Source organism: Chelonoidis abingdonii, chromosome 2 (genome assembly GCF_003597395.2).
Source record: "Chelonoidis abingdonii isolate Lonesome George chromosome 2, CheloAbing_2.0, whole genome shotgun sequence".
Taxonomy (NCBI): domain Eukaryota; kingdom Metazoa; phylum Chordata; order Testudines; family Testudinidae; genus Chelonoidis; species Chelonoidis abingdonii.
The window spans coordinates 9,843,921-9,865,721 of NC_133770.1; the positions used below are offsets into that span (position 1 = coordinate 9,843,921).

The following is a 21,801-nucleotide window of genomic DNA, read 5'->3' on the forward strand; positions in this document are numbered from 1 at the left end:
GTCCCAGTCCTGTGTGTCAATTTCCCAACCTGCAAAATGGGGATAACAATAATACAGTAACTCCTCACTTTACGTCCTCTGGGTTAGTGTTGTTTTGTTGTTATGTTGCTGATCAATTAGGGAACATGCTTGTTTAAAGTTGTGCAATGCTCCCTTATAACGTTGCTTGGCAGCTGCCTGCTTTGTCTACCACTTGCAGGAAGAGCAGCTCATTGGAGCTAGCTGGTGGGGACTTGGAACCAGGGTGGACCAGCAGTCCCCCATCAGCTCCCCTAAGTTCCCTGTGCCGCTGCGCCCAGCAAACTATCAATTGCTGGCAGTGCAGCTGTCCCTCCCCCACACTGCCATGTGCTGCTCCTGCCGTCTACCTTGGAGCTGTTCCTGGGAGCCTCCTGCTTGCTGTGCAGGAGGAGTAGGAAGAGGGGTGCTAATGTCAGGATGTCCCCCTCTGCCCCGATCCTTTATCCCATCTCCACAGAGCAGGGGCAGACAGACAGGACAGGGCTCAGGATGAAGGGAGCTTGTTGGCAGCAGCTGCTGTCTCAACTTGCTGATCTACTTAAAAAGGCTGTGTACTTAGAGTGGAGTCAGATTACTTAAAGGGGCAATGCGCCTCTCTCTCACACACATGGTGTGTGTCTCTGTCTTTCTCTGCCATGCTGTCTCCCCTCCCTCCATTTGTGGTGCCTTGTAGAGTGTGAGGCTACATTAACAACAATATGTTAACCCTTGAGGGCTCACCCAAGTGCTCGTTCATCTTTTAGCAGTAAGGTATTCCCTGGGAAATATCCCATCCCCTTCCACCCTCTGATTTCACCACCTCAACCAAGCTTCACAATCGTCATTGCTGAGAGAAAGAGAGAGTGTCTCGAAAAAATATCCCTGGAACCTAAACACCCCCCGCCCCCCCCATTTACATTAATTCTTATTGGGGAAAATGGATTTGCTTAACATCGTTTTGCTTAAAGTAACATTTTCCAAGAACATAACTACATTAAGCAAGGAGTTAACTGTACATTCTTTGTCCAGGCCCCACCCCTTTTTAGTATGTTCCTTAAGCAGTAAGCCTTATTACCACTCATTGTGTTGCCAAACACTTAATCTTACTTGTACCAGCGTACTGGCTCCGTTCACACTTGCACGACAGCCATGCATACCCTTCTATGCACTGTGCAGGGCTTTACAAGATCAAGGCCTGTAAGTACTGAATGATCTCGCTCTGCAGCGTGTTGCTCTGCATTATGCAAAATGTGAAATCCTTGCAGTGGACAGATGCTGAAGGTACTTGACAGTCAAACTGGTCCCAAGACATTATTAGAGCAGGAGTTTAGAATGTGGTAGACAAAATTTATCCCTTGAGTAACATTACTCACTTTAATGAACTTACACCAGAGATGAGTTTGGCATGGTATGTTAATACTACAAAATATGGATTCTGGCCATGTATTACACTATTGATACCAAAATGCGTGTCTTACTTGGGAATAGATTTAGAGAGAAAATACAATTTTATGCATATTTAATTATCATTATATACAAAAAAGAACATACCGTGTGTCGTTTCTGCTTCACCAGAACGAGCAGAAGCAAATGCATGAGATCTTAAAGCACCTGAGCATGCAGGATGAGAAGAACAAGGAGTCCCAGCAGAGTCTGGGCCAGCATTTGAACAGCGAGACTCAGAAACAGAGCAGTCTCATAGGGCAGCTCCAACAGATGGTGGCTGAACGAGAAGCCAAGATTAAAGAGCTGGAGGAGGAGATGGGACTGCTCGCACTTCAGGTAAACCTAGCAAAATATAGTAACTATAACAGCAGCTCCCTGGGGGAATTTTGTTTCCATTTCTAAAAATGCCCCTTTCCCCACTTAATCTGAGATTTCTGCTAGTTCAGAATACCAGCACTCAGCTGCTTCAATAGCTTCCACCAATGCCAGGGGTAATCTGTCAGGGAGACTTTCTCTGAGTTTCCTCCACACCTGTGTGACATTTCCTCAGAGCTTTTGGGCGGTGGAGATGGCGTAAGTGCAAGTCACATCTAAGCCTTGCAACGTGATTGTCAAAGCTGAGTTACAGTAAAGAAAAGCCACATGGAAATACTATAAAAGCTGTGGCACAAAGTAGCCCAAGTCTGGAAAACTCAAAACGTAGAGTGATATTAATTGTTAATTTGCAGTTGTAAATAGGGTGACCAGGCAGCAAATGTGAAAAATCGGGATGGGGTGGGGGGTAATAGGAGTTTATAAAAGAAAAAGACCCAAAAATTGAGACTGTCCCTATAAAATCAGGACGTATGGTCACACCAGTTGTAAAGCAAGTAAAAAAGCTGCCTTGGTGTGAGATAAGGAGCAGTTAGTCCTCTCATGTGACTACTAATCTCTGGATTATTTTGCCAGCAGACTAATGTAATGAAAATTTCATAGCCTTTCTGGGCTATTGTGTTAGTCTGCTTTAGGGTGCCTTCCATTTGCCTATGCACTAGGATGGCCCATTGGTTAGGGCACTAACTTAGGTTTTCGAAGACCTCGGTTCAATTCCCTGCTCCACCAAATACTTCCTGAGGGACCTTGGGCAAGTCATGTGACCTCTTTGTGCTGCAATTCCCCTTCTGTAAAAGGGAGATAATAGCACTGCCTTACTTCACAAGGGAGTGAGGATGATAACTACATTAAAGAGTGTGAGGTGCTCAGAAACTGCAGTGATAAGGAACCATATAAGTACCTGAGAAAAAGAACTTGAAGCAGAATACGTGTTAAGTTTGTGGACCAAGGTTATGGTTTGATATGAAACTCTGGAGTTTCAACTGATTCACTTAAAATTTTATGGGAGTTGTTCAAACCTGAACCTCAAAGTGGAACTCCTAGGATAGAAACTTCCCCCAATGGACAGGAACCAAAGGTTCCCAGGAAACCTTGTAAACCACAAACTCTGGGATGCACACAGCTCTGTCTGTAAGCAACCTGTCAGCTCTGGGTGCAGTTCTGGTCTGCTGCATTAGCACAAAGCATGATGGGCTTTCTGTTTTGCTCCAGCAGCATCAGAAGAAAGAGACCACTGAAGAGGGCAGTTCAGATGTTGCAGATACACCATCATCAGAGCACTTAGAAGAGCAGAGTTTTACTCTAATCAAACCACCAGCATCGGCAGGCGATCATGTTGGAAGGATTGGGTCTGCTCAGTAAGAAAAACTTAATTTAAGTCTTTAAAATAGATATGAATTATTCAAAGCAATACTGTCAGCCAGGCCAAACCACAAATGCAGCTTCAAGATGACTGTGGCAGCTCATTTGCATTATAAGGAAATCTCTTAATCATGTTATCACTGAGACATTTGTCCTGGGACACAGAAAAATCCACTTATCCACTGATATTATGCATTTGGCATGTTTATAGTACAGCTCATTCTCTCTCTGACTCAGATAATATTCCCATGGTTGGCTTAAGTGCCTTTGGTTTTATTCACTGGGAAAAACCGGGCAGCTAATGGGCAGGCTTGTGTAGGTGGCCTTGAAAATTAATATGAAACTCTGTTTTACGTAAGCTATAAATCAGCTGTGTATTGTATAAATTGCTAAAGCTGCTTTGGGCAGGATTTCCTCATGGAAATTAGAAAGATTTAAGACACCCAGTAAGCTGTTTTTCTTGAGTACCCACCAACCAACCCTATCTAAGGAGCTGTCTTTTTGTTTATTGTGGTCGTTCTGCAACAAATACAGGGTCTGATTCTCATTCACACTTGAGCTGCTTTACAACACTCTGGCAGTGTGTAAAGGTGCAATACAAATGGGAGTAAATTATGTTAGCACCCACTTAAAGGCTCCTGTGCTCTGCTAGTGTGGTACAAAAAGTGGCCTTTGTGCAACTGAGACTCAGGCCACCAGGGTTTTCATAAAATCTCCTTGCTCATGCACCTGTTGTAGTTGAAGCAAATGGGTTGTCATTAAATAAAACGTAACAGTTTTTGTTGTGGATAGATTTGGGTCTGATCTTGCTTCCTTTGATGTCAATGGTAGGTTTTTGCATAGACTTTAATGGAAGCAGGATCACAATCTTTGTGTGTGTTGTGAGCATATTGTTTTGTACTGACTTGTAGCTTAGAAAAGACCGAAACGTCCTTCTGCAGCTAAAGCACTTCCCCTCGCACTGTTGGTACAGCCATGATTCCCATAAGCGTGGTTTATTATGGAGTGGAAGGGTCTCCAGTGGTATCGCCCTTATGATTCTGATTCTCTCACTTGTAACTCCCCCAAACAAGTTTTCATGCTTTTAGGTGGCAAACTTGTATATTATCTGTATATTATCCAAATTGCTTCAACTCTTTCTTCACAGGAGGAAGGCCACCAGTAAAATTAGGCTAAGAAAAGCTTCTTGACTTTGTTAAGCACTTTATAAAAGCACCCAAGTGCAATGCATTAACTTTAGCCTAACACGCATGGCTACCATAGCTATGTAAAGAAAACATTTACACCTCTACCTCGATGTAACACTGTCCTTGGGAGCCAAAAAATCTTACCACATTATAGGTGAAACCGCATTATATCGAACTTGCTTTGATCCGCCGGAGTGTGCATCCCTGCCCCCTTGGAGCACTGCTTTACCATGATATATCAGAATTCATGTTATATCGGGTCGCGTTATATCGGGATAGAGGTGTATATACCCAGGTGTGCACTGAACGAGGCCAAGCCCTGCAAGAGCCGTTGTTAGCTTAGTGGGCACTGCTCACTCCCTTACTATTAATATTTTGATGAACAATCCTTTCCATTTATTTAACAAAAATTAAAAGTGTATCTTCTTTTACTTACAGAAAAGATCAAATGAAAAATGCTGTAAAGAGGGGATACAGACAACCCTAGGGAATTCCAAACCTGAAATACTTAATTTGTGCTCAGTTAGAGCACTGTTGTCATTACTAGCCTTACCTAGTCTTGGAATGGATGTCTCCCATGAGAGATTTGTGCTTGTTCTGTAGCGTAGTGGCTAACTGTACCCCTTCTGTTGGCGGCAGCCGCAAGAGGGGGACACGTGATCACATGCACATAAGCTGGTCTGACATTCTATCCAGCAGAGGGCAGTGATGAACACACATGTTGTAGGACCACAGACAGAAGCAGACCCAGGTCTTTATTATGTGGAGCAGAGGTTCTCAAACTTCAAAAAACTCTAATCAGCGGTGTAATGTTTTCTTTCTCGTAGCGCTGTGTCTAAGATGAGGCACACACTTGTAGAATCCGCAGCGACAAAGCCTTCGCCTCCAAGTAACAGTGTCACATCTGGGAGGTATGTTTACAGTCTTTTGTATAGGTATGGGGAGAATTCCACTGAAACCCACCAGACACAGCCCAGCATACTCTTAGCTCTGTCTGCATCACCTAATGACCCTAAACCTAGTGAGGACCGTGATCTTTGTAGCAGAAAAGCTCCTCTCTAGCTGATCACATCACAGTGTTTTGACTCAGGCTGGTTCTTGTTTGTGTTCTCTTAGTTTCTAAAAATAAATGCTGGGTTTCTATCCCACCTCCCAGTGCTCGCACTACAGGCATGAGCCCTAGACATTCCTGTTTATGTCAGTGGGAGAGAAAATAAGGGAAGCGCATGATGGGGTACCTGGGAAATCTGCCTGGCTTATTGCATCAGATTGCAAGCAAAAGAATGCAGATTCCCTGCACTAATGTTTGAAGCCTTTCTGTTGGGGAAAATCATTGCCAACCGAAATGCTGTTATTTAATAGATGGTCGTAGGTATGCCTAGTGCTTTGCGAGTACAAGGACAGTCTCCCTACAATGGGTTGTAACACTGGGATGGGAGCATGTGTTCGTGAGTAGATCTGTGCTGGAAGGTTTAACCTGTGGTTTTAAGAGAGAGATTTGAAGTGGGAGAAAGAAGATTAGCCAGCGAGAGGTGGGATGCCCTTCCAAGTGAAGTCGCACAACTATTTTATTTACATAGGGCAGGTTGGGTGGTGGTTGGAGTTGAGGGCGCAGAGATTTGGGGCACCTCTATTTTGTACCTTGGCTAGTAGGCTTAATCCCCAGGCTAGTAGGCATTTGGTGCATTTTTCAAGCCTGTCTTTGCTTCTATTGCTTTTAGTCATGGGAAATAAACCGATCCCTAAAGTTTTTGCTGTTTCTTAGGCTTGCTGACACCGAGAGCCCAGATCTGAAAGTGTTGCAGACGCAGATCACAGAATACAAGGCTCTTTGCCATGCTGCTGAGGTGGAAAGAGGGAGACTCTCAGAACTAGTCACTGTCCTGCAGAAAAGGTAGCAGCTGATTTTGATATTTCCCTTTGTGATATTATTATATCTAGTGGTTAAAAAATCTTTAGATCTACAGGCATTTGAAAGGCTCTATAGTATGTAACCCAGCATGCCATCAGATATAGTTGGTGTGATATTTTGTTTTTAGTGGGTGCTTTTTGCTTTGCTCACCATATAATAAATTACTAAATTAATTATTATGTTCTTATTCTTATGTTCTAACTTTCTCAGTAATACTTCTTTTCAGCTAATATTTCCCATGCATCGCTTCAGTATAATGGCGATGCTTTTTTTTGCTGAAAGTTTTAGTAAAACCCATTAATCTGATTGAGTTATAAGAGGGTGAAGTAAACATACCCTTTGCTTTTTAGAAACATTTAAGATGTGGGGGTTTTTTTCGTTTTTTTGTTTTTGTTTTTGTTTTTTTTTTGCACAGGAATAAAATCCAGAAGTTTTGATCCCCAGTCCTATGCTCTAACCCATAGACTCTCTCTAGTATACACACTAAATTTTTGTCTGCTTTGTAATGCAATAAGTTTGTTTGCTTTCTTTATTTATTTTACATTGACTATTGTATGTTATTCCACTTGCCTATATTTTGGTCTGTGCATTCCACTGTAGACAGTTATATATAATTCCAAACTTTTGAAAAGGTAGGTATCACTCACTGTTTCTTTACAGGCCAAGCCTGCAAACACACACAGGCAATTGTACTCACACATGCAATCCCAATGACTTCAAGGGACTGCTTGAGTAGCTAAGGATAAATGTGTAAGTGTTTTCAGTATTAGGCTCAAATTGACATGAAATAATGATCAAAAACACCAGAGTCAATGAAGTTCACAGCTAAGGTTGATGTGTACCATGTAATGGTGACTCTGCAATTCCACAATCATCACACATTATCATGGGCTCTCCCAAGACTTATTGCAAAAGTCTCACAAAATTCCCTTACAAGACCTCTGGATGATAATATATAGTTCCATTAATATTTTTACCATTAATATATAGAAAAATGATTAGCCCCCCACACACACTTGGGGGATAGGTTGCTTTCAAGTAATGTAGATGAGGGTAAGGTCAAGAAAGAGCAATGGAAGTGGTTAGATAAGTGGAAATTGATGAGAGACTGCACAGATTGCCATGATATAGGACTCCATTGTGCAAACACTTAAACACTGAACACGGTACTTTCTGAAGTATCAATGAGACTACACTCAGTAGTAAATATTTGCAGGATTGAACCCTGATTTTGGAAAGGAGAACAGCTGAGGGGACTTGATTTGAGTTATTCATTTTAGTGGAGGCTCTTGAAAAAAACAGATCAGTCCTTCACTTTCACCCCTTCTGTCTAATATGAGAACTAGGGGACACTTGATGAAATGAAAGGGCAGTGAATTTAGAACCACTAAAAAGATGTACTATTTTATGCAGTATGTCAGCAGCCTATGGAGATTCACTGCCACAAGAGGTCAGAGTCTCTCCTACTCTGGATGAATTGCTAAAGGAACTGTATAATTTTATGCTTATTATAACACTTTTAGCTATGCAAGCTAAGGGAGTGATAAAAATAACCAAATCTATTGCTTCAGGAAGTAAGCAGCGATCACCCCCAGAGGTCAAGAAGGAAATTGCTCTTTCTTTGGATAGCACTGTACAATAGGTGAGGTTCATCATAGTTTTGACAGCTTCCCATGACTCATTTGATATCGGCCACAGCCCTAAGTAGGATACACCATTGGTCTGATGCAGTGTGGCAGCTCCTGTGGTCTTGTGTGAGATTTTCTGATTAATCATTTCAAATGCTGCGTGGGATAACTATGAAGTAAAGACGTGTTCCCACTGAATGACCTTCAACAGCTCAGCACTGCATGCTGCCCATTAACTGCATTCTTAATACCATCGCTGTGTAAAGTCTCATGGTGTCTCATTGCCTTCAGTCCCAGGCACATTTTTTCAAAGTACTTTCTGGTGGCTGAGCTAATAAAAGGCAACATCCACAAGTGGCTGGGCGAGGTTCTGTGGCCTGCAGCACGCAGGAGGTCAGACTAGATGATCGTGATGATTCCTTCTGGCCTTAAAGGCTATGAGTTTCTCTTCATTTCAAGGAGATGCTTGTGGAAATCTTCACTATTTACATAGGAAACCAGAACAAGTAAATATCAGATAACGCTTTTAGACTATTTTTACTGCTTTGCTTCTATGCTAGTCCAATGTATTAAAAATAGAAGCAGTTTGTGACTGATACAATTATTGGTCTGCCATCAACAACCTGCAACATCAGTGGTTATTTGTATGGGAAGCTTACAGTGGTGTCCATTGCTGAGGGACCTGGGCAACTTCCATCAGTAAAACAATTCTTTATAATGTATAACTGAACCCCATGCTCATTAGCTAACTCCATCTTGCAAACATGGCCGATGCCTTTTGGATGAATATCTGCTCTTGGGAGACTAGTGCATGCATCCATTCATCTTATTGTGAGCTGTGCATCCAAGGGCAGAATTTGAAACTAACACTGGACAGTTCGAGAGTCCTGATAGCCTGAGTATAAAAAACCGAACCACTTGTTTTGAACATCAGGGTGGTCGAAAGCAGTGATAAAGTTTTGGAAACTGAGAAGAAGCTTCAAGAAGAGCGACGTCAATCAGTCATTTTGGAGCAGCATCTTGAAAAAATGAAAATGGATGCAGGGAAGAATGCAAACAGCCAGAAACCCCTCCCGAGGAACAAAACAGGTGAGGAGCGGCATGGTATAGGGAGTGCCAGGGAGTGTCAATCACCTAATCATCTTCCACATTTGGCAGCCAGGAGATGTGAATAACATCTAGAACCCCGAGCTTGTGCAGACTTATACGTGTGCTTAACTTCATGTACTCAGTTCTGCTGAAGCCAGTGGAACTACTACCGAAGAAATTCTGGCCCCACTTGGGGAGTTTGCCATTGACTTCAGTGGGGCCAGGATTTCACCCACAGTATGCAAGCCTTGGCAGGATCAGGGCCTACAGAAGAAACCTGAAGCTGCTATGCACTGCCACCAATTCTAGCACTGTATTCACTCTGCTCTTTTGCTTGAAAAGTTCAGCTGAAGGTTAAATTGAGAACAGAATTAAATGATACATCCCAATTTAAGGCCTGTCAGTGTCTATGAAAAACTATTGCTGGTCTTGAAGTAATTAGATCCTGTGTCATTTATTACCACTAAAACATGATAATCTGCTGCTATAAATATGAAAGCCTCACTAACATAGTTAAAGAAGAAAAGCTCATTGTGGATTATAAAATTTTTATTTCCTTGATTAGATTTGTTTATTTCTTATGGACTGTAATCCTATAAAATGTCTAAAAACAATAAAACTGTATATATTCTTATGGAAACTTTTACAATAGTTTCCCTCTTTGTACATACTTGAAATATATGGAGGATGTTACCAGGGATCAGAACGTCTCTTTGGTAAGGAACTCCTCTCCTTCTTGCCTAACTAGTTCATGATGTTCTCTGTACTTTGTGTGTCTCTCTCTCCGCTCCCTACCCACACTTCCTTTTGCTCTTTAGGCCTGGAGTAGTTTGCTTGGTTTTGATGGAAGGGAGAGATTCTACTGCGGCTATAGCACATTTCTCTGCAGTTCATCTGATCTGAGTGTGGTGTACTTGATCAGGTCCATATTTAGCTGAGAGAGCTCTAAACGGCACGTCTATATGATGCAGGGAGCGGTGTTGGTTATTCACTGGATGTCACTGTTTTCCTTCTGAGTCCATGTCCCCATAAACTATTAGAGTGGATTGTGGTGCTGAAGGGGCTGTCTGTTGGAGGAGATCTAAAACAGAGGTCCTGACCACTTGTGCCCTTAGATGTATTACTATATGCTACCCACTTAAATTTCCCCTGCAGTCACAAATAGAGATGGAATCTGCTCTTCCTGTCCTAAGCTATTTTATCCAGTTATTGTGCTGTTACCGGTTTTGTGCTTCACTCCAGAGCTGTCGGCATTTCATACTTGGATGGAGCACAGCCTATGGATATCAGTTTGCAAGGCATAGGCTTGGGATGAAAAGTTCTGTATATATTAAAAGTTAGCTCATTATCACTATTATTATGCATCCAAAGAAGTGAACTGTAGCTCACGAAAGCTTATGCGGAAATAAATTTGTTAGTCTCTAAGGTGCCACAAGTACTCCTGTTCTTTTTGCAGATACAGACTAACACGGCTGCTACTCTGAATTATCACTGTATACTTCGGGACCAAATCAGCATTCTGTTTAAATAAAGACTAGTATCATTGCTATTAAATGACAGGAATTGGTACATAAAGGTATTGAAATCAATGGGAACAGGGACCCTAAAAATACCTTCGAGGCTTTGGGTCTAAGTCCATAACCTGAATGGATTGCAACCCTATTCACCAGAGTCTGTTTTTCTTGTTTGTTTGTTTTGTTTTCAAATTGTTCTTGGGCCCTCCTAGTGATTCAATACACTCTGGAGTTTCTACAAGCAGCAAACTGACAAATCTTAAAAATACCCCTTTAGCAGAGAACTTAATTTCTCCTAATGGCATTTCTGCCAGATAATTCAGGAAAACCAACTGCATAAAAGAGAGACTATAGTACCCATTAATTTTCTGTTCCCTTTCCTTTCTCAAAGTGCTGAATCGGGAAAGGCTGATCTAATTGTAAATGTTAATGTTTTTATTCTCTCACAGGCAGAGAATTTAGGTACTAGTGCTAGCAGAGCATTGTTGGTATAATACAAAAGCAACACATTTGTTTGTCTCGAAAATTGCTCCTGTTTTTGTTTTGTTTTCCTTGTTCAAAGAAAAAAAAATGGAGAGCAGTTTGCTGAGTAAAATCCCGTGGGGATATAGGCAATGATTGTCGTGTTTGTTGATCAGTTCTCTAAGATAAGATAGAAGGACAAAGGCAGCTTCTCCATTGGGCAATGTAACCAGTTTTTTTCATGTATTTTACTTCCCTCCCCAGTCACCAATTTGCTGCACTTCCAAAAGGAAGGATCAAGACCTAGAACCTTTCAGAACTGCTTTGGCAATGAGTGTTCCTGTCTATTTAATTGTTGGGAACATCCATGTTCATACAGGCCCCAGTTCAGGAAAGCATGTAACTTTAAGCACATGCTTAAGCACTTTCCTGAACTGATGCCATAATTGTTTTCATTGCGAAGATCCCAAAGTGCTTTATGAAGCCGGTCTCTGTGTTTAACACACCAATATTGATTTCTCTCAGGTATTTAGAGAGCACCAGTCACTGTAGTACTGAGTGAAATACAGTTTCAAGATAAGTTTAAAAATAATCACATTCCGTTCACACCTCCCAGGGGTTTGGACACTTGCACATTATTTTATACAGAATAATTTTATTCTTCCTTTACACTCTCTCTCTCTCTCTCTCTCTCCACTCAACTCACCACTGATCATGTTTACAATTTCCCTGAAAGGAGATTACAGAAGTCTGCCCTATGTGTTTACATTAAATGAATGCATGTGCTCAGATTGACCAAACCTTCCCTATTATTTATCCTCCCTCTCTTGAGTTCTAAGGTAAAACCATGTGCTGTTGACTGCAAAGAATTGGCTTTGTCCCGTAACAAAACTCCATGCTGTGATTAAATTTACAGGTCAGTCTGCTAATAGCTCCAGACATACCTTGACTGCGAGCAATAGGAAAGATCTCACTGCAGCGCAGCTCTCAGAGGTGCCACTAAAATCTCAAATAGAAGAACTGACTGCAAGGTATGGTTTTTCTTTTCGTATTCTGTATCACTTTCAACTTATTTGAAATGGGGCTGAAATAAGCCCATCCTCATGTAGATTAAACCAACCCCACTTTTAGAGTCATGATTCTCTGGGCCACATCCTCAGTTGGTGTAAATCTGCTCCAGTGGAGCTTCTCTGATTTACCCCGTGCTTTTGTCTTTGTTGGTGGGACTCTGACACCAGCATAAAAATGGCCATGCTGGGTCAGACCAATGGTCCATCTAGCCCTGTGTCCTATCTTCTGACAGTGGCCTGGGCCAGATGCTTCAGAGGAAATAAACAGAACAGGGCAATTATCAAGTAATCCATCTCCTGTCATCCACTCCCAGCTTCTGGCATCAGAGGCTTAAAATCTCATACTAATTATACAAACACAGATTCAGGAATGCTAGGTAGACATAAACCACTAAGAAGAAAGGAGACTTTTATTATCCATTGATCTGATGCATATTAATGGGTGTTGGATGTTTGTCACTGGCAGAATAGTTCTCAGCAATATCAGGGTAAAGAATCCTGACTTAAGAATATCCCCCTTTGTATCAAGGGGATGGGAAACAAATGCTTAAAAGCCTGATATTTCTCACTCCTGTTGTAAGATTCCGAGCCAGCATGTGTGTCTATCCTTGTGGCTGATGCACAGTTCCCGTTTGCTCCAGCGCACTGCAGTTGGAATGAAAATTTCCCCTTTGCATTCACATAGGCTTACGATCCAGCTGGATGAGAATGAAGCCTTGAAGACCGCCCTGGAGAGCACTGTGAACATGAAAGAAGAAGACTTCAAATTGTACCAAGAGACAATGGGCCAGGTGAAGGAGATCTTCCTACAAGCTTTGAGGCAGCAGAAGCAAGAGAAGAATTAAAGCAGAACATTAAAAGTACTTTTAGATTGCAGCAGAGGGGAATCCAACAATGGCGCCAGTGATTTGAAATGCAGCCGAGGTGTCATTATGTAGCTATTCTCCCAGATTGTTTTATTTCCTTAGCACTTGCAGGAGAGGGTGAGAAATATTTCAGCAAATTCCTGGCGGTAAGAGTCAGCAAGAAATGAGTTCTCGTAACCTTTTAATACTGTCCATGCAATTGTTTGCACACTATGGAGCATCAATGCTGTAGTCTTAATATGGGCAAAACTCCCATGGGTTGCAGTGGGAGTTTGTTGAATCAGGCCCTATATCTGAATGCTACTCTATTTATCTGTAAATATAGAACATTTTTCACCATACTGAGTTCATCCTCAAGTTCTGTTTTATGAAACCGAGGGGCTAAAGCTAAATTTCTTTAAGTGGCCAGAAGCAGCACACTGATATTTATCTAAAGTGGATTTTTTTAATAGCACTCATCACTGTGGTACCCATGCGCTGAACAGGTCGGTTAGCTATGCTTGCCAGAGTCTGCAATGAACTTGACATGGAATTTGCTCTTTGCCTGTCCTAGGCTCAGTGCTCTGTTTTTGTTGGCTATGGCAGGATTGCTTCCGCAGGTAGGTGGGGCTTGCAGGTTACCTCCAAGATCAGTCAGACTTGCTTCACAGTAATCTCTGCTAGCTCTGGGCCTCAGCTGAAGATACCGTATTGCCTGCTCTCACACATTTACCATGCAGTTCAGCTCTTGCTCTCTCTTGGCATCAACATCAGCAAAGACACTGAAAAAAACCCAGCCACACTGGTGGGGTCCCCCAACTAACGTGACTAGGAGTTTTGATCTAAAAATACTAGTCTCTCTCTTGTAGCCTGGCACTTTAGTCAGCAAGACAAGTGACATTAGCTGCAAGCCAATTAGGCATCAACAGGCAGCCTGCCAGCATGGAGCCTACAGAAGAGATTGCCAGCAAAAGTGGAGCATGGGAACTGGGTACTAAGTGGCTTTTGGGTAGAGTTGCTCCGTTTCTTAACGTTCAAAGCCTTTTTAAAAAGCAGCTCCTCTTCCCTTTCCCATTAGCTGGCATGTCTCGTTTTGATTAAGTGTTTCATTCCACGGGCATGAAGGTTGTCTAACGCTATCCAGAACAGTAGGTGAAAAGAGGATTCACCATCATGCATTTCAGAAGAAGGCTATGGACTCACTTCTTCATTCTGGGATCAGGTTCTGATTCCACTTACCCTGTTGTAAGGCTGGAGTAACAAGAGAAGGCAATGCAGTTATTCCAGATTTAGTGAGATAAAAGTCTAGCCTCTGGTCTCCAGATCTTTTGGCTGGCATCAAAAACTCACCCGAGAGAATTTTTCAGAGTTCCCTAAAGGTTGCAGACCCTATAAGGAGGGCTCAGTTTTAGGGAGAATCCCATTTTTCCCCAACTCAAAGACCTAGAGAGGATATTCCAAGAAGAACAAATACAGGTTCTTATCAGTGTGCCAACAGCATGTATTGTTGATCTTAAATAACTTAGACCAGATCCTCAGGTGGCATAAGTCAGTGTAGCTCCCTCGAAGCCACCAGAGCTATGCCAGTTTATACCTGCTTAGTATCTGGCCCCACAAGGCTGAGTCAAATTTCCAGACATGACCACCAAGAATGTCTAGCTGTGGGTACAATGTCTCTTTTACTGGGGTGTGACGGGGCTGCCCGTGGGAGCCAGCTGAGGTCACTCAATTAGAGTGAACTGCAAACAGAACGGGGCAGACCAACCCCAGATGCTGGTAGTTATTCCAATACTTAGGTTTACCAAGCCAGCACAGAACAGCTTCTACAGTACCTCACTGGTTACTTATAAGTCCAAACACTGCAGTTCCCTTAAAGTGCCCAGCCTCAGGCCTCTGTCCAGACACACCTGTCAGATATGATGATGATTACTGAAAATCTTATCATATAAAAGAAAAGGTTCTTCCAATCCCAAAGGATCAGCCACATACCCAGGTCGAATTATAACTTAGATCTTACCCAAAATACACGCTACAGCCAATTCTTATTAACTAAGCTAAAATTTATTAAAAAAGAAAAGAGAGAGAGTATGTTGGTTAAAAGATCAATATACAGACAGACTTGAATTCAATTCTTGAGGTTCAGATGCATAGTAGAGGTGAGCTTGTAGTTGCCAAAAGTCCTTTTAGAAATAGTCTATAGGTTATAGTCCAATGTCCGTATTCAGGGTGACTCCAGTCAATGACTAGGGATCTCAATCCTCATGGCTTAAGGTCTCCCCCTCTTGAAACCCAAAGCAGAGCTGAGATGAAGTAGGATTGTGTCCCAGGGTTCTTATACATTTCCAGCAGCCTTTTGGCCTGAGAAAACAATAGGCTTAATTCTCCTTCCAAACATCCTGGCAATTAGCACAGGGTAATTTATCCATTAAACAGTTCAGATACAGGTTACCACAACCTTCAAAGAGACACATAGACAATAATGCCATTTTACTCAAGTATCATCATAAATGTTAATATTCCTTTTTTGATCTTTGAATTAAAGTTATAACAATAGACAAGACTTGTTTGCTTACATCACAAGACCTGAGCAAACATCTACCCTTCTATCTCTAACAATGCAAACTTGCATTTCAAAGCTCTATTCATTTACATATCTTCCTAACCAGTCCTTAAAGTTCACCCATGGGTCAGGTCAGTCGATGAGTTAATTAACTCTTTCTGGCTGTGTTCTTCAGTGAGATATTACATCAGACTAGTAACGTCAAATGTCCAGCTGTGGGTACGTCTCTTTTACTGGTGCAATGTGAGTGGCTGTTTATAAACATTTGGCCATAATCAGTCTAATTTTTCTAGAGTAAAGTGCATCTGATACATAGTGAGCCAGCAGCGAGAGAATTAAATCCCTCTGTATTTTAAAAGGAACCCACTCTGTATACGGGTGGCCTTTAGCCTGACCAAAGCATATGACTTCTGGGGCCCCAGAAGCCCATGGAAGCTCTGCATCTTGTGAGCTGGCTTTATCTCCCTCTTGGGCAGCAGGAATAGAATGGATAGCAAGAACGCTAGGCCAGATCCATTCTAGCAATGAAATCTAAGAAAGAGGCAGTTTGTGGCCTACATTCTTCCCCTTGTGAGAGCTTGTGGTGCTGCAAATCATGGAGCCACCTGTGACTCCTAAAAACGACAACACGTACAATCTACCATATCCAAATGTCATGAAAGGTCTGGACAGCTGACGACATTATTAGGTTCCATCATAAACACGGGGGACACAGCCCTTTTGGTTAATGGTATTTTGAACAGCGGGAGATCTGGATAATGAAGGCTGAATCATACTGTACCAAACCCCCATTAGATTGCCATGGATGTGTGTATTTCCACTCTGGCAATGATTACATAGAATTAGGTGGGAGGAGAAGTCATTCCTGCTCACACGCTGCTATTTTGGAAATCTGCATCAGTGGGGAAAGAAACCTGGAAAGTTTGCTGAGTTGTAGCAAGAGCCCTTCAGATGCAGAAACGTTGCCATGTGGCTGGGTGCTAAATTTAAGCCTGTACCTTGCTTCTAGCAATTCTGAGCCTGATCCTGCTCTCGTTTACACTGGGATGTAAATCAGGAGCACCTTCCACAGAAGTCAGCATGTAAAACCAGTGGGCACGCAACAGGCAAGTTGGCTCCTTTTCTGGTTTATGTTCCTAAGAGTTTGCCTCCTTTCCGTGTGCTTCGGTAGTGGCGCTCACACCAGAATTGCTGTGAAGCTCACCCAAGCTACGTACGGAGTTGTGGAATGACTCAGAGGGCTGCAGGATTCCAGCAGATGGTTTGATGTGAAGCGATGTGCTTTTGTAAGCATATTCCGTAAACACACGGCCTAAGGTTTTATTATTTAAACCTTTTCTTTGAACTATGACGACTTTCATTTAGCACATTTGTGTCCCTTTTGTTAACGTGGGGGATACATTATGGGGAGACGGGGTTTTGCAGATGTGCATTTTTTCCAAATACTTTGGGTTTTTTTAATAAAGAGTACCCCAATACGCCTTAAAGAAAAAGTCAGATCCAAGGTAAAATAGCGGGTGTAGCTCACTCGGCAGTAATTCTCTGTTGGGGAACCTTGTGAATTTGCTGCATGATATTAGAGAGAAGTGTGGTCTGAGCAGAAGGCAGGAAGCCAGGACCTCCTGGTGTCTCAGCCCAGCTCTGAATTAGATTCTCTTTGTGGCCTCTGGCATATGACTTCTGCTTTGAGTCCCTCATCTATAGCTATATGCTGTCTATAGCGCACACGTGTTGCCCAGATTGACTCATATTTGCACATTGCTTTGAAACTAGGGCTTGTTGCCTGTTGCCCTGCACCTTGTGCCTTCATTGACACCAATGCATAGTGAGTGTGAAACACTATCAAATCACTGAGCTGCTTACTTTGCATTGATGTCAGTGATGACACCAGATTCAGGCAATAGAGAAATGAGCCATGTAGGTTCTATGTAAGTGCTTATGCTGTAGACCCTGATCCTCACCAGCAGCTGAGCGGTTTGTTCCTCCAGGTTCGCTCTTACCTCAAAAAACAACAGCTGTAAACCAGCTCACCAAAGGATGCAGCCACACTAGGGAAAAAGGTGTACAGGTCTGTCTCATCTTACGCTGGGTTACGTTCCACAGTCAGCGCGTAAAGCGAAAATCGCGCATAGTCAAAATTACAGTGAGTGTAATGGCGCATGGAATCGTCCACACTACAGAAACAGTATTTAAATTATTTTTCTCTCTTTTTTTCTTGTTTTTGCCAATGGCATAAAGCTGAAATTGCGCATGTTAAATGTGCCTAAGATGCGACAGACCTGTATACCCAGAGTTTAGGGCCAGAAGAGACCACAGGATCCCCTAGGCGGGAGGGATTTGAGCGAGGCCTAGGTATGGGCACAGTGGGAGAGATGACATCTTCCATTTGTTCAGCAGCGGGCTAGGCACTTCTGCTGACGTTTTGCCTGGATAAGAACTGTGGGCTTTAGCCCACCTCATCGGGTAATTTAGGGATGAAAAGTTGGGGCTCTCCATGCATGTAAGTTCATATTGCATTTACAGAACAAACTGCAGCCAATGCAGCAGCTGCTGCCACTGCACGAGCAGGGGGCAGTTGCTATGTTCACAAGAGGAATGAAGCGAGGATGCAAATGGAAAAAACTGTAACCGAGCCACGATGCTCTAAATTAAGCTCTGTCCAGGCCAAGAGGAGTGTTGGGTTTCTCTTGTCATCCTCACCTCTGCCATGGTAGCTTGTAAAGCTTGCTGATCCCACAGGACAGGATCGTGTCCTGGTACATAAATCCTGGATAGATCCCCACACTGCTCCCATTTCGAGCCAAAAGCTTGGAACCTAAATGGCAGGCGTCCACAGAGGGTAAAGTTCTTGTTTAAATGTTTTCCCGCCTTTTTTTTTTTTTTCTAACAGAACTGTTTTTCCTGAGGAATGAATCACTTTAAACAGAACAACATTCACTGCAGGGCAAGGCAGGATGCATAAGAGGGAGAGGGACAGCTTTGCAGCTACTATGCCTGTGAGGAAAGCTGGGCCAGTGGTTAGAGCACTAGCCTTGAATTCAGGAGCACTGGGTTCAAGTCCCTGCTCTGCCACAGACTTCCTGTGTGACCTTAGGCAAGTCACTTATAGACCTGCGGCACAGAGACACTATCCATAATGGGGACAATAGATAACCCTATTCCCAAGGGAGTTGCAAGGGTAAACACATTAGAGAGTGTGAGGGGCCCAGACCTATGGGCATGTGAGCCATATGAATGGCCAAACTGTGTCAGACCAATGGTCCATGCAGCCCAGTATCCTGTCTTCTGACAGTGGCCAATGCCAGGTGCCCTAGAGGGAATGAACAGAACAGATAATCATCAAATGATCCATTCCAGCTTCTGGCAAACAGAAGCTAAGGATACCATCCTGGCTAATAGTCATTGATGGACCTGTCCTCCATGAATGTATCTAGTTCTTTTTATAACTCTTTTATATTTTAGGTCTTCACAACATCCTCCAGCAAGGAATTCCACAGGTTGTGTGTTGTGTGAAAAAATACTTCCTGTTTCTTTGTTTTAAATCTGCTGCCTATTAATTTCATTTGGTGACCCCTAGTTCTTGGATTATAAGAAGGAATAAATAACATTTATGTTCTCCACACCAGTCATGATTTTATAGACCTCTATCATATCCCCCCCTCCTAGTCGTTTCTTTTCCAAGCTGAAAAGTCCCAGTCTTATTTATCACTCCACATACGGCAGCCGTTCCATACCCCTCATCATTCTTGTTGCCCTTTTCTGAACCTTTTCCAATATATTTTTTTTGAAATGGGGTGACCACATCTGTACATAGTATTCAAGATGTAGGTGTACCATGGATTTATATAGAGGCAATATGATATTTTCTGTCTTATTATCTATCTCTTTCTTAATGATTCTCAACTTTCTCTTAGCTTTTTTGACTGCTGCTGCACACTGAGAACTGGATAAATTCATGGAGGTTAAGTCCATTAATGGCTATTAGCCAGGATGGGTAAGGAACGGTGTCCCTAGCCTCTGTTTGTCAGAGGATGGAGATGGATGGCAGGAGAGAGATCACTTGATTATTACCTGTTAGATTCACTCCCTCTGGGGCACCTAGCATTGGCCACTGTCGGTAGACAGATACTGGGTTAGGTGGACCTTTGGTCTGACCCGGTACGGCCATTCTTATGTTCTTATGTTTTCAGAGAACTGTCCACAATGACTCCAAAATCTCTTTCTGCTAATTTAGACCCCATCATTTTATACGTATAGCTTAGACTATGTTTTCCAATGTGCATTACTTTGCATTTATCAACATTGAATTTCATCTGCCATTTTGTTGCCCAGTCACCCAATTTTGTGAAATCCCTTTGTCGCTCTTCGCAGTCTGCCTGGTACTTAACTATCTTGAGTAGTTTTGTATCATCTGCAAATTTGCCATCTCACTGTTGACCACTTTTTCCAGATCATTTATGAATATGTTGAACAGTACTGGTCCCAGTACAGACCCCTGGGGGACACCACTATTTACCTCTCTCCATTCTGAAAACTGACCATTTATACCTAGCCTTTGTTTCCTATCTTCTAACCAGTTACCAATCCATGAGAGGACCCTCCCTCTTACCCCATGACTGCTTACTTTGCTTGCCATGGGTAGATATACTTACTGTTGAAAATATGCAATCTCCCTGCACACCAGGCCAGTCCTGTTTCCTTTGAAATCAAACTCCAGCTCAAACCATGGCCTCCAAAGGAAGGAATGTGGTTTCTGCAAACAAGTGTTGATATACATGATAAACAGGATGCCAGCCCGGGGCCTGCAGCACCTATTTATACTTTGCTGTGTGGCTGTAATCAGAATGGTTGAGCATGGCCAGAGGAATGGGATCACTTGGGAGGGACCCTGCCTACTTCAATCCCTGACTGGTTCTCTTCATTGCCCCCTCGGGGGTTAGGCTCGTCCATCTGGCCATGAAGTGCTAATTCTGGACACTGCTCCCACCCGTACACAGCTGTGCTTCATCCAGGACAGCTGGATAGAAGCAGGGCTCAGGTGGGGCCAGCGTGGGCTGTCTGCGTGAGGCAGTGCTTTGTTTCAAGCCACCACAGTTCTGAATTTGCCACTGGACCTGCCTCCCACCCCTCACCCCACTTAGCTGCTACACAAGAACCATCAGTCAAGAGGGACAGGGGTGCCAGAAACAAACACACTACTGGGTTTATCCACGTATAACCCTTCTGCCACATGGAGTCGGCAGCAAACAGAGCCCGGTTCAACAGCTAGGGCAGGGGTAGGCAAACTTTTTGGCCTGAGGGCCACGTTGGGATTGCAAAATTGTATGGCAGGCCAGGTAGGGAAGGCTGTGCCCCCCAAACAGCCTGGCCCCTGCCCCCTATCCATTCCCTCCCATTTCCTGCCCCGACTGCCTCCCTCAGAATCCCCCACCCATCCAACCCCTCCCCCCGCTCCTTGTCTCCTGACTGCCCCCTCCGGGACCCCCTGCCCTTAACTTCCCCCCAGAACCCTATGCCTTTGTCCAACACCCCCTGCTCCCTGACTCCCATGCCTATCCAACTTCCCTGTTCCCCTGTACGGGGAGACTTTGGCAAACCAGTAAAGTGCCTGAAACCACTATGGCTTAATATTAAAGACAGCCTAGTCAGCAAGCTGTTAAAAGCAAGTCTCAGCTTGACCAAGGCAGGAGAGGAGGCAGGGTTTAGGGTGCTATCGAAAGGGCAGCTTGCCCCCGCGTCCTTCCTGATCAGGATTGTGTTGAAGTTGCTGATACATGTGTTTTAAAAGAGTAGGATATGCCCCAGGAATGTCTATGGATGTCTCAAGGCTGCAAGTTCTTTAAAAACCCACACCTGGTTATTCAATAATCAGAAGGAACCTCTTGCTTAATCATTGAAACTGCTTCCTTAACAAGGTTTCTTTAAGGGACGTGTCATTCCACTACTAATGTATAAATAAGGGGGACTCGTTTGGGGACTCTTTGGGACAGGTCTCTCCCTCTGGATGCATTTTCTGTTCCCCAGCAGCAGATGGGCTGCTGCTGTGTCACTTGAGAGCCACACTCAGCTTTGGTAATTGTCAAGGGTTGGGGGGGGGGTACTAATATTGTGCTTGACAAGTGATTGAGACTAAGTGAAGTTTAGTGTTAAGTGAAAGCACTCTTGTGTTGTCCTGTTTGTGCCAGCCATCTATCGGTTGGACGGCCGTGTCTCCCCTGATTTATTTCCTGACATCTCCTCGCACAGAGTAAAAGTTACCAAGAGCTTTGGATTGAAAGAGCCCCAGGTAACACCCCGTCCCCTGACCACACACCCCTGAACCTTCGCCCCATCCAACTGTCCCCTGCTCCCCAT

General features: G+C 43.3%; 1 protein-coding gene across 3 annotated transcripts in view; it reads left to right on the forward strand.

The window, feature by feature from the left end:
- CCDC13 (coiled-coil domain containing 13) overlaps positions 1-13,303 on the forward strand; it is a 38,902-nt gene extending 25,599 nt beyond the window's left edge. For all 3 annotated transcript variants that reach the window (XM_032772394.2, XM_032772371.2, XM_032772380.2), the window contains exons 10-16: positions 1,576-1,782; positions 3,031-3,176; positions 5,195-5,278; positions 6,133-6,261; positions 8,842-8,996; positions 11,889-12,003; positions 12,728-13,303. In XM_032772394.2, the coding sequence (XP_032628285.1) occupies positions 1,576-1,782; positions 3,031-3,176; positions 5,195-5,278; positions 6,133-6,261; positions 8,842-8,996; positions 11,889-12,003; positions 12,728-12,887 (996 nt within the window). In that variant the 3' untranslated portion in view covers positions 12,888-13,303. The remainder of the gene's footprint in view (positions 1-1,575; positions 1,783-3,030; positions 3,177-5,194; positions 5,279-6,132; positions 6,262-8,841; positions 8,997-11,888; positions 12,004-12,727) is intronic.
- Positions 13,304-21,801: the final 8,498 nt, after the last annotated feature.